The sequence below is a fragment of the Crocodylus siamensis genome, chromosome 2 (assembly GCF_052110815.1).
Source record: "Crocodylus siamensis isolate JL-2025a chromosome 2, ASM5211081v1, whole genome shotgun sequence".
NCBI classification, from domain to species: Eukaryota; Metazoa; Chordata; order Crocodylia; family Crocodylidae; genus Crocodylus; species Crocodylus siamensis.
Window position 1 is genome coordinate 176,230,771 of NC_143396.1, and position 13,376 is coordinate 176,244,146.

Sequence of the window (13,376 nt, forward strand, 5' to 3'; positions counted from 1 at the left end):
GCAATGAGAGAAATGTTGGACACATTACTCCAGATAGGCAGTATTGTCCCTGAACCACAGCAACATGGAAAGTGGTTTATCATAGACACTTTGTTATCTGAGCTTGTTTGCCGAGCTATTAGATTAAGGGGGGAAATTCCACCTACATCCCATTCGTGCATTATTAGCGCATTATTACTTGCACAAAGCCTGGAACTCTAGCTACCACAGCACTGGAACAAAACATTATCATCGCTTGCAAGAAGGGGACACTGAAGGATACTCTTGAAGGGAATGAAGTAGCTGGTGCAAAGGCCACTTCTTTGCAGCAGACATCCTAGTTAGCTTCTAAGGTAACAGCTAATTGAAGGCAATATGAATCTACACCCACTTCACCCACACAAGTTGCTTATTCATTAATGTGGTGGCTTAATTTTGCAATAAGTGATATTCTTGTACAAATGAAAGCACAAAAAGTTATCAGTTAGCGGCATCACAAGTTCCAAGGCAAGAATGCTGAAGACTTTATAAGACCATCAGCTAACTGCTTTGCCTGTGCTTCTGATAGAGCAGGGGTGGGCAAAATACAGCCCGCGGGCCAGATGCAGCCCGCCAGGCCATTCTATCCAGCCCACGGGGCTGCTAGAAAAATTAGAAAATTAATATTTATCTGCCCCCAGCTGCCTGTCATGCTGCCCTCGATGGCTTGCCAAAACTCAGTAAGCGGCCCTCTGCCTGAAATAATTGCCCACCCTTGTGATAGTCACATTTTCCTATTCTACTTCAAAGGACAGCTAAACCCTAGAGAAGTAGAACAGCTCAACAGATATGAAAAGACAACAAATAGACAAAATAAGCATGTCTGAAACCCTTTAGGAACTACCTTGACTTTACTATCTAGCTCCCCAACACACAGGAAATGTGTGGAGATTGAAGACCTTCTGCAATCAAGCAGCCATAGAAGAATTAAGCACCTCTGCCATGTTATTAAAGGCAAAGTCTAGGCATGCAACCTGCTAGGGTTTTGTAACTGATCCTCATGCTAAACATACAGGTAAACTTCATGAGCACAGATTTAGAAAGCTGCATTTCTTCAAATGAGCCCAACTTTAAGACTTGGTTCGTCTGAAATGTGATGTTATCACCACCTGGCGTGACATTTAGTATCTGCTGGGGTATGCCAGGAATTTTGAAGCTTCCCTGGGTTAAGTTTGCTCCATTGCTGTTTCCCTATGATTCTGTTACAGCTGGGAAAAAAGTAACACTTTCTCAGTACCATCATATTTTAAACTCCCCTGCACCTAAGAGGTACTGTGTAGAGTTGTTTTTCAATTCTTCCTCTTCCATTTATATTTACCTTTTCCCTTCCTCTTACATACCCTCTAGAAGTTTACCCCATACTCCCAGGGATGCATGCACTCTGGTCTGAGAAATACCAGCGTACACTAATATATTCCATAGCACCTCACAGTGCCTAAGCACGTGCACATATAAGCAGGTGGCATAAAAATTTGCTCAAGGTCAGTTTCTGAGTACAATAAACGATTCCTATCCCCATATCTGAACCTGACGTGCCCAGCGGCAGAGCGTGCTGAGAAATTAGCAAGAGATACTGAAACCCGGTCAAATTATAAAGACAGTGCTAGTCCAGCAATAAATTCCCAAGAGAACAGTTAAGCAAAAGAAACTCCATACCACCTTAGAGCAAAGTAGGTTTATCCCAAAGTAGGAACCAAATGCTTAAGCAGATTATGGGATTAATTTTGGATCATCTTTTTGACCTGGTGTCATAGTGTTCCTGTGAAGCTTCAATTTACTCTGACATGGAATCAAAATCAAGAAGTTCTTGGGAGCTGAAAAATACCAGATGGAAGTTTCAGGGTAAAACTCTGTGCTGCATCCCTGATCTTTCCAGGAAGATGCTCTCCCAACTCAGAAATGTAGGGTTAAGATGCTCTTGGGACACCCCGTCATAGCCATTTTCTGAATAGAATTATAGACAAACACCTTGGGAGCAGTGGTGACACAGCACCTCTAGGGCACTTTCATTGGCACATTTCCAGGCTTGGCACATGTGAGCAGGAGGGAGCATGCTTGAGAACATGCTTTACCTGGAGGGTCAAGAAAGCAGCATAGACACAACCTCGCTATAGTGAGATGTTTGATTTGCTTCTGGCTTTATTAAACTAAGCATATGGACAGACTTAACAATTTCACTGCTATGAAAGGATGCCAATACAAGCTGTAGGGATGCAACTGTTATATCTGCATGATTCTGTAGCCACACAAAAGTAGGAAAATGGCTCCAACTCCTAACCCTAATTTATTCAGGGTCAAAGTTCGGATGATTTAGCTCACTTGCATTGCTACAGACTAAGGCAGAAATGTTTAGCTCCTACCAGCTGCTGTGGGATCCCAAGCAGCAGCCTCCCCCGCCAACGTTAAAGCAGATAAAATGTATGTGTCCATACCTTAAGAGTCTTGCTCAGTCTGTGCAGAATGCAAATTACCATGCACAGGATCTGCAACACTTCAAATCCCAGCTGGGCATGAGGGAACTGGGGGGGCATTTATATCCAAGTTTACTTGGTACAATTTTCTGCTTGGAATTTGAAGCCACAATTTTGTCCAAACTGAAGGCCCACCTCAGTGGAATACAGACCAATAGAAGAAGAGGTGATATATATCAGCTGAGATTTGGCATCTGACCTCTCTAGCATATGTTCTTTTGCCCCTTTACAGAATGCTTATTTAAGCAAGAGAATCATGTTGGGAAGAAGCCCTATACCCTTCCAAGAAAAGCTCCAAGCCTTAAGTACTAAGTGGATGACAAACTACTATGCCAACACAAATTAGTTAGCGTGAAGTATGGAAAAATTCCACACTGCTTATGGCTATATTTTTTGTATACTGTATGTGTGTGTGTCCTGGCACCTGTCTGATGGTAATAAAAATGCAACATGCTGAAGTGTTAGAATAAATATTCCCCTCCAACAGACACAGTCCTAATCAACCACAATATATGTCAGCAAGTCTATTCAGTCATGCAGATGGATGTCCCTTGCACAAGGTGGGGGTGGGGGGGTGGGAAATCAATGAGTCCTAGTCCTCCCGAGCTGCCATGCTGCACAGTCTCTCTCAGCTGAAAATGCTATTGCTGGCTTTCCAGAGGTGCATAAACTTGGCTGTTCTGTTTTTGCACATGAGATTTTTAGTGATGAAAGATTGACAAGGAGCACACCCGTCTTCAGCCCTTAGTTGAAGAACTCCTCCAACTCAGGCTCAGCTCTCCTGAAATCTGCAGGTACAGACAACATTTTTATCTCCCTTTTATCAATCTCTATCAGGTATCATGTCATTACAGAGTGGCCTGTAGAATTAAGTCATTCAAGAACCAAACAGGGAAATGATTTTATCAAGTGGGGATTGATGCAGGATATTCCTGGTCCCTCTCACAAAAAAAGACTTGCAAGAAACTGATTGCATTTGCTGCTGCACTTGAGCATGGTGTGGGGCGGGGGTGCATAATCCACATCCCAATGACTTTCTAGGTATACTAGATGCCCATCCCTATTTTAGTTTAATTTTATGCCCTCCTGCCCTCAGTTATTTTAATCTCTCCAAGAAAGCAGACAGTCCAGCTGTTAACTGATTTAATCTTCAGCCTTTTTCTTAAAAGTAGGTTTCTCCCTGCTGTATTGGAGGGAGGGGTAACATCGAATTATAAACCTCTTTTTTAAACAGATTTGATGCTGATCTCCAAGGCAGAGATGCTTACCATGCACATCTATTGTTTTTGTTTGATGGCTTAAACCCAGCCAATTTGCTGAGAATATGGGGGAGGGGAGTGCTGGTTTTCTCCCCACAAAATAAAAGGTGATTTCATATACTTTTTAAGAAAAACACAGATGCTATAGATGCTTGGGCATGTGTGAAGTCGTGTCTTTAATCCATTCCTTCTGGGCTGATCCTGAAAGATGCTCAATGTCTTCTGTGAGATGCCAAGCACCTGCTGACCCTACGTGAAGACAGCTCATCACCCACCTTCTCTCTTTTTTATAAAGAAAAGATGCAATTTAACCGGAGATCAGCAACTGTTCAAGGGACCAAACTGTTTCCTCTGGGTCTTTTAACAAGGGTGGCTGGAAATTTTACAAGTCTAGAAGGGAAACCTGGGAAAGATGGAATCATACTTATTTGAGACCAAAAATAGTTTATTGCTTAGAAAAGGCTTCAATACAAAAATACTTAGAGAAGTTCATTTTTACAAAACACAAGAAACACAAATATTTAATAGAGTTGGCCTTTTTTACTTAAATGAATAATAAATTACTTTTATCCAAACCCCAGATATGTCTTTCACCCTAAGACAAGTGTTAGGAAGTGAAGTCAGGTGTTTCTGTTTGAAAACAGAGCAACACATAGCAGTGAAGCATCAATTATGCGTGCATCAAGTGTTTGTATACAGATACTGGGTTTCTGATTGGCACTGAAGTCTGCCGCATTCAAGCTAGTGCTGGTTTTATTTCTGGGACTGATTCTTGGAGGTCTCTACACAGAAGCAGCTTTTTTAAAATCAAGAAATATAATTAAAGATATTCTGGATGTCACGGGGCAATTGCATGAAGAAGGTGGCCTTAAAGCCAGTTATATTCTAGTTTTAAAATGGCTGGAGTTATTTAAATTGTGTTGCTCACACAGTAACTATTTCATATTTTAAGCAATGATCTGGGCTACCAATACCAAGTTACACTGCATCCACAATGGTTCTAAAGGACTGAATATGTATCCTCACCATCTATGGTGTCAGAACTAAAACAATACCATTGAAACTGTTACTACCCCAAAACAGCCATTGCAAAAAATAATAGAATGCTATTTTTCAGCTTTAACAATTGCCTATGAAAGTAATTTTTTAAACCTATATTCTCAATACTTTTACTGTATCTTCCATCCAGGGATATCAAAACTTTTCAACCCCATATGAACCCCATGAAACCTACATGAAGTAAGTATTATTCTTATTTTTGTATATGGGGAATGGTGGTACAAAGCAACTTACCCAAAGCCAAATAAGAAATTTGTGGCAGAGCTGGAAACAGAACCTGGAATAGACCCCTGGTCCTGAACTTTACCCACCAAACCATGCTCCTTAAGCCAATTTATATCAACTAAAAGAGAAGGACAGTCAAAATTAGTAACTGAATGTATATGTAGACATAAGAATTACCCCTTGTAAGAAGTTACCTATCTGAAATGTTCAACTTTTAAGTTTGGAGTCAGTGATCTTACATTTCCTATTTAACAGCTGAGGGGCTTCACAAACCCTTAAAACAGACCATTTTCCTGCTATGATAATGAGGAACACAATGCTAATAATGGTTACAGGTGAGTGTAAACTTCTAAACACCAGACTTGGGAAGTAAACTGGAGAAGAAGGTATTCTGAAATGCTCCTTTTTAAAATATTAAAGTGCACGATGTCTACATATATATTCTGTTACACTGCTTGGGTATAATTTTCTTTTCTGAAAAGCTAGGTAGTCCAATCTTACATGCACCAGCGTTAAATGTTCTGGGTCTAGATATTGCCATAGATTTGTAAATGCATCCACTGCTCTAACCTTCCTGCCAAACTCAGACTCAACAGACTAACGTAAGAAACAAAGTGCAGCTTTGTTGTGTAATGTGCATTGGCTTTTTATCAATGCATATTACACTCACAATGTTGAGCATATTTTTTTATTTGCTACACATAGCAAGTCCTCTGCTTGCCAGTATTTCTCATTCCAGTAACCCCTTAAAAACATATGCATCCTGGTGACTCAAGTGAACCATCACAAACAGTCATATATGAGCAGAACGAAGCTTTGTGAAGTCAAACCATTTGAATTCATTGGTGTTGTTTCAGTCAACAGACAAATAGCAGATGCAAACCTAACCCAACACAAATCTCTTGTCCTGCCTAGGAAAACTGGAAGTAAACCTATCTTTGCATGGTTATAAATTCTACAAATCTCAACACAGGAAAAATGAATACCACTTTTCTGCATGTACTTCATTTCAGCTAAGCTAAATGAATTGCTGCCATTTGGAATCAGTTTGGTTCATTTGCAATATTTAAGACTCAGTTACAGCTTTTATGCAGCAATGTCTAAGTTTTCTACAAGATTAGCAAGCAACTGTTAACACTGCTTCATTATTTATTAAAGACTAAAGCAGAGCTAACACACAGGCACATTTTCCTACTCGCTTTCTTCCCCTGCTAGCAAATATACTTACTCTGAGCTAAGAATTAGAGTTACAGTGTCAAATTCCAATATGAGGGCCCTGATCTTGAATTGAATGAATTCTGACTGGTAACAAGGAGCAAGGATATTCACAGTTGTGGCAGCAACGTTAATTGCTGACCAGTCTGTTAAATTGGAAAATAGCCTGAATACACTTAACAGATCTCTTTAATCCATGTTAAATCATTTTTCCATGAAGAGCTGAACCCTCAACTTCGTGATGGCTTTATCCTATATTTGAATTTTCTCTGCATTCCCTATCTAACAAAAGGATCCTGTGTTAAAAAAAATCCCTCAAGAGAGTAGCAGAGCCCAGACTGCAGACACAAAACTGGCAGTGTTCCTGCAGAGGTGTCAAGACTTCTACGCTCATCATTTCTGTTAATAAAAATTGATTAATACCCCTTCTGACTTATTACATTAATCCCTAGAGCTACTCTGAGGGTTACAAATGAATATTTACTATGATCCATCCCAAAGTACTGCTAAAGGACTGGCTTTTTTGATATTAAGCTGATTCATACAAAATTAGCATAATGCCTTCTACAGGACTAATCATTACAAAACAAGACTCTTGTCCAAGACTAGGGAAGAGAATTGTGGAGATCATGCAAACTTAATTAAAGCAACAGTTAATTATGACAGAGCAATATCTGCAAGATCCTTCTACTCCCTTAGTATTAGATGTCTAATGCTAATCCCAAGCAATATCAGTCTTCAGCTAAAGAAGGGCCTTGTGACATATACCGGGGCATTTTCAAGAAAGTGTGCTTGATCAACCAACAAAATATGAAGCTTAATTGCCTGGCATTTATTTTAATTACTTTCAATCATTGCACTTGCACCCATGTATCTTGTGCTTTTTCCCCACAGTGAAATTCATTTGAACAAATCGAGAAACAACTGCATGGGAAAACTGTCTGGATTTGTTTTCCTTACATGCATTTGCCAATAAATCCGCATGCTATTGTTACACATTTTAGCAGAGCTGTCTTTCTTTTTTTCCCCAGCAAGCATTTTGGATTAAAAGACAATTAAAAACAAATCTGGATGCACCAAGTACAGCGGTGGGCAAGTATTTTGCTGGCTGAGTAAGTGGAACTGTCTTGGCTCAAAACAGATTTTTTTTTTAATGTTATTCTTTGGATTGGTAAAGGCAATCTGCCATGTTTGTCAAAAGAATAAGATGTTACTGGATGCATCTACGTGTGCATGTATTCACTTTGACTAATGTGCATTAAATTTAGTACCTCCATTGTGCGGTACTAAATAAATGCACATTGGGTTGTCTTATTGTGCAGTAGCAAAAACACACTTTTTTACTGACGTGTAATGTGCAGTAGCTTATTTTACCGTGCATTAGCATATTTGCATGGTTTTTTATGCAACGCTTTAATGAGTAGTAAAATAGGCTACTGTGCACTAAAGCGCACGTGTAGACGCACCCACCAAGTAGCAGAGATATCAATATCATGTTACAAAATAAAAAATTCAGGAGGCAGGGATAGTCCAGCTTGGGATTCATGTCCTGGGAAACATACCCTGTCTCAGATACATAGTTGCCCTGTAAAATTAACCCCACAAACTGCTGTGCAACAGCTGGATTTGATCCCTCACTTCCTAGGCCGGGAACTGCTGGGAACCCAGCAAAGTGCTGCACCCGGCTCTGCTGGAAGGGATCCATCCTGTATTGCTCTTTCAGAGACCCCTTCACATCAAGTTCAAGTAGTGTCAATGTGCTTCTAAAGGAAAACCCATTCAGCCTTCTTCACCTGGGAGTCCTGAGGGAGACAGAGAAGCGGGTGGAGGGTGAGGGAAAGCAAAATGAAACAAAAACAGATCTCCACCTGTGGACAAACATTCTTCTCAAAGCTCCGTGGGTCTAATTCTTCGCTGCCTAATGCTGTTTTGTGAAGTCCTTTACATCCGTGCAGCATGGGTTCCAAATCAGAATAACAACTTTGGAGGTGGACATTGCTAGCCCAGACTGAAAATAATAGAAAACTGAATGTTGTGCACACTCACATATGTACAATTCAGGAAGCAGAGGGATGCAGTACATGGACTAGTACAAGAGCTGGGATTTTTATGTCACTGCAGATAAAAACCAAATTAAAAAAAAGCCTGTCTCCCTCTATTCCATGTCAGCAGACGCTGGTTTGTGGAACAAGAGGAGCTGAGGGAGTTTATTCACCCAAGCCTGAAGTCCGATTTGGCTGTGAGAATATGCTGCTGTAAAAGGACATGTGGAGTCCTTGCTTGTGCATCAGGGGTGGTTTAGAAAAGTAGGAAGGTTGGATCTCAGATGGGAAGGGAGACAGACTGAGAGGCACATGTCTGTCAGGGCTAAGATTACTAGCAATGAGATCTTGCTTCACATTCCTACCACAGGGACAGATCTTAGCCAAACTTCATTTTTAAAACTATCAACAAAAGTTCTCAAGAGCTGAAATAAACATTTTGGCCCTGTCCAACTTCCCCACAAACTCCACTCTACCACAGCTTTTGCTCCTCCGAGAGAAAACTCACCCGGTAAGTTTTTAACCCAAGTTACTTGGGTTAAAAGAACCCAAGTAAGTTCTTTTAAACATTTGCTAGCCTGTCATAAAGACGGCACAGCAAACATCTGGTTAATTAGCCATGCCTTTCATTCTCTGGTTGTGTGGTATGTACATCTTGTATGAATGAACACCCCCTTTCCAATTAGAGCCCTGATGTCATGGCTCAGGATATAGATCATCTACAGTAAAGAGAATAAACAATTTGCTATGCATGCTCAGCTTCTGAAAATCCTAGAGCCCTCTTTCCTCTGCATGTGATGATCAGTGGACTTGCTAACCTCCAAGACTGGGATGGGGGAAAAAGTTAGGACCCAGCCTTTCTTAGCACTAGACTATTTCCAGCCAGTCTTTTGCTACCATCATCAGCAAGCAGTCACTGTGCGCACTTAGCAGCTGGTAGCAAAGACACTTAGGAGCTGAGCCATCCTAGATCCTCCAGCATTTTTACCTCTTTCCTCTCCACGTCAGCTTGAATTTTCGCTTGAGTAACAGCAGCCTCACGGAAGGAGGAGCTGGCCTGTTTAGCCTGCTCAATCAGAGTCTTCAGTTGCTGGGCTGTGTTGAGTAAGGAATTGACCATCTCCTCCAGGTACAGCCAGCTCCGTTGCTCTGTCATCTCCAGCCCATTCACCACTGAAGGGGATATGGCTTTGGTAGGGGTAGTGGGTGGCACAGCCAGGGCAGGAAGTGAAGTCAACACTAAATATTAAGAAATCAAAACAAAGTACACAGGATTAAAGTGTTTCATCACCTCCTTTAACATCTCAGCCAAAAGTTCAGTCCAACTAAGACCCAGCTAAACAAACATAATCAAAGCAACAAATGGAGCACTCTGACAGAGCTACAAGGAATAAAGCACTGTGGGACTTTTGGACCCGGATGAGTGAAGAACATGCAGGACTTTCAGACCTGGATGAATTAGTCTGGAGGGCAGGAAGTTATCTGGGAAGCTTTTTACTTATTAAAAGGAAATAGCATGTTACAGTATCACTCCAGCAAAGCCTAATGCAGTTTGGCTGTTACACAGCCCTGAATATTTCTATGCCCCAAGCACCACAATATCTGAAGATGCCTCATCTACTTAAAAACAGATGCTACCTCTCTCTCAGCAAATCGTAACTCTGACCATTGGCAATGCAAAATGGCTTTCAAAAATGGTTGGGAAGAGCTAGAAGAGATAGAGGTTCTGATGGTTGAATTGGAAAGAGCCGGGGTGTATGCATGAAACCTGAGATGCCAAACACTGTATAACTTGGCCCTGAAATAGACATCTCCATTAGAAGCATTTGCTATAATGGTATTAAGAGACATCTGCTATAACAGTCAGTGTCAAAAGAGTTAATGCTGACACTTATCTCTTTTAGGTTGCAAGGAAGATGAGTGTGTGAGTAGTGGGGGTAGCTGATACTCCATTAACACTCTGAAGTTACTGATTCAGGCTTTCTTTTGGGTTTTGCTGACCCAAGAAGTTCAAAGCCACTCTCACAGTTTGCTCTTGCCTCTTTCTGTGAAGAACATTTCTCCTGCTGTTGGTAGTTTACACAAAGAGCTCCTAAACCTTGCTCAGCATTACCCCATATTTTTCCCCTGGGTGAGTCAGTCAAACACCGTTGGGCTGGCCCTCTAGCAGATGTTTAGCTACTCTGTGTTCACTTACACCTTGTCACATCTCTGAAGTTCTCAACCACTATAAAGGCTAGAAAATTATTAAATGAAAGTTTAATGATAAAAACGAGTTCTGTGGGAAGAAGTGAATAATGAGACTAATTTTACAGCCTTCCAGAACCTGCACAGCCCTTGGTATCTTAGAAAGTCCTTTGGGCAATATTTCCACCCTTAGAACATTACTGTAAAAGCCCATGGATTAATCTAATAGTGCAGCAAGCCAACCAGACAAGAAGGCATGTATCATACCCAAGATTTTCAAACCTGGATGATGAAAGTTAATCCCTTAAAAGCGATACTGAAGTACTTAAAATGTCTGATTCCAGAGATTTGAAAATGTTGGCCTATGCTTGTGTCCTCCATACAAAGAGTTAAGCAGGCTTGCACAGGGTAGTATGCAGAGGTACATATCAACAGCTGCACTTTGGCTCTCGGTTTCAGAGATGGTATCAGCCAGCTGAGCCACCACAGCAGGAACAGAGCCACAGCAGGAGATTTTCCAGCTTAAGAAGAACAAGCAAGCAAAGATTAACACCATATTTTCATCAGTATGAGAACCAAGAAGAGAGGCAGACAAGAAACTGGAGGAAATAGCCTCGTTCATTATAAGCGGGCCAGATTTTGTGTTGAGAAATTAAAATACAATCCTAAGTGAACAGGAACCTATATCTGGCCTGCAACAGTTTGGGGTAAGGAGTTCCTAAGCTATGTTGCAAAAATTCTTTTCTTTAAACATGATTTTACACCCTGTTGGAGATAAAACAAACACCTGCTTGTAAAACCGTGCTGCAGTGGAAAAGCATGACCTTTACCTGACTACAGCAGGCTGGGTCTGATGTGCCAAGCTGTCCCCACTGGAGAAGGAGTCAGAATTTTTGGTGAGAGTAACTTGTCACTGCAGTGCAGTGCACAAAGGCCAGTGCTTAAGCTGATGGACTCCTGTTAACTTGAGCTCACAGTTATATCATGCTTCATGTGGGAAACTCTCCTTTTAAATCAGTATGGAATAAATATTTAAAGGCACAAAAAGAAAGACCTTTCCAGTCCGATGTAGAGAAACACCATCTCAGCATTTCACAGACAAGAATTAGTTTGATTCCCTGAGGCAGGTCAGTTTTGATGCTCTGTTGATGGTCAGTAGTGTAAGATCTAGCTCACACTACTGCTACTACCTTTCCCTTTCTATTACAGGTCAAAAAGGGAGAAAACCTGCAAGAACTTTCTCATTTTTAAATACCCAAGGTACCTGTGCTTTATGGAAAATGAGTCCCACTTGTAATGTTAGCTATAAAAGTATGGAAAGAACTCGGTATGACACTCTGTGAATCTCGCCTCAGTTGGCACATTCAGAAAGTATCCTTCTGTTCTGTTTGGGTATGAAGATGAAAGAATCCATGGCAGGGATTCATGAGACAGAATAAAAAAGACAAGCACAGCCTGAAGCTTTAGAAAGTTGGAAGTTGCTGGGATAGGTTACCACTATCAAACCAGATACCTTTTAAGATCCTACTCATCAAAAGTCAATTAAATACAAGGGTTTATTTTAAGTGTACAATAGCACATTTAGATGCCAGAGATGGAGGCATTCTTAGAGTGCTATCCCAGCTATCACAAAGCCCTGTGCAATGCAGCTGGAATGATACCATTAAGGATCTAGTTAAGCCATTTAAATTGTTTTTAGTTCCCTCCATTTTCCGCTATCCTCTTAGAAGAGTCAGAATAATGCTGCTTTCTTTATCAAGCCTGCCTCTCCATCTGGCAAGGGTACATGCTCTTCTACTACCTGCTCTAGGAATACAACTGAATATAACAGCTGCTTTCCACCAGTAACTGCAGCTTATACAGCCTCTGGTCACCCCTTTTTTGTGTAGGGCATCAGTAGTGTTGGGAAGGTTAGTTCAGGCCTGGAGACAGCCGTATAGCTGCTGAAGGTTATAAATTATGGATCTCACTAAAATGGTAGCAATGAGATGCCAGGTTTTTCTTGGATACTGGAGGATGAAAGAAAGTTTAACACAGGGGAAGGTCCTTGAAAATAAAATGAAATAGTAGGTATCCCTAAAGGATCTGGATCCTTTGTTTCCGTTAGTTTTAATAGGAAAAGGACATCTACTTCTCTTACACAACGTTCCCCATCTCAGAAAGATTTCTAAATTATAAGGATTGCTTCATTTGTTAATCGCAGTGCTTTTCAGGTGACTCTCTCTAAGAAGATTGAGATCTCAGCAATTGTGAAAGCAAAAATCAAGAAATCAGTATTTTGGTTTCATTCTCTCAGGACTGGGAAAACAGAACTCATGACAATGGAACCAGCATATAGCAGTCACTTATAAAGCCAAAGTTCAGGAATGAAGCCTTGTTCAAGACTGCAATTCATACTGGGCTTAAAATTAAGGATGGGCCAAGTTCTAACCACAAGCCAAATGCTACCTTAAACTGGGGTGGCCTTACATGCCCTTCTGAAGTGAAGCTGCAGTGAATTACTTGCTCTGGTGCATCTTTACATATAAAACGCAGGTCTAGTTCAAATGAGCCTCTGCTTAGCAAAGCTGTTGAGGCAAAATGGATTTAAGTATAAGAGCTTCCACATAATTGAATATGACTAGGCTGCAAGTCAGGGACTGGCATCAGTGTAACAACATGACAACATTTTTCAAGTCATAAATTATCACTTTTGGCACAAGAGACAAAACCCAGAGGAATCTGGCCACCAATTTAGATGGAGGCTAGCACTTGCTGAAGGCAGAAGCAGCGCACTGTAGTACAGAACTGTATGTCAGCTATGTGATATTTACCTAGTGTAGATGCAGGTAGCTGCCACTTTGTTCTACAGGCTTTATTAAGGTAATAAATTAAGCAAACATTTGCATGTCATGGTGATA

The 13,376-nt window shown here is 40.9% G+C and overlaps 1 protein-coding gene across 6 annotated transcripts in view; it reads right to left on the reverse strand.

Moving 5' to 3' along the window:
* Positions 1-13,376, reverse strand: part of DEAF1 (DEAF1 transcription factor) — a 41,602-nt gene that overhangs the window by 10,580 nt on the left and 17,646 nt on the right. For 3 of the 6 annotated variants that reach the window (XR_016440213.1, XM_090032397.1, XM_090032395.1), the window contains exon 10: positions 9,278-9,528. Coding sequence is in view for 4 of the 6 variants with exons in the window: in XM_090032397.1 (XP_089888523.1) it covers positions 9,278-9,528 (251 nt within the window). In the remaining 2 variants the exon portion in view is untranslated. The other 3 variants (XR_016440214.1, XM_090032399.1, XM_090032398.1) reach the window with 3 other exon arrangements.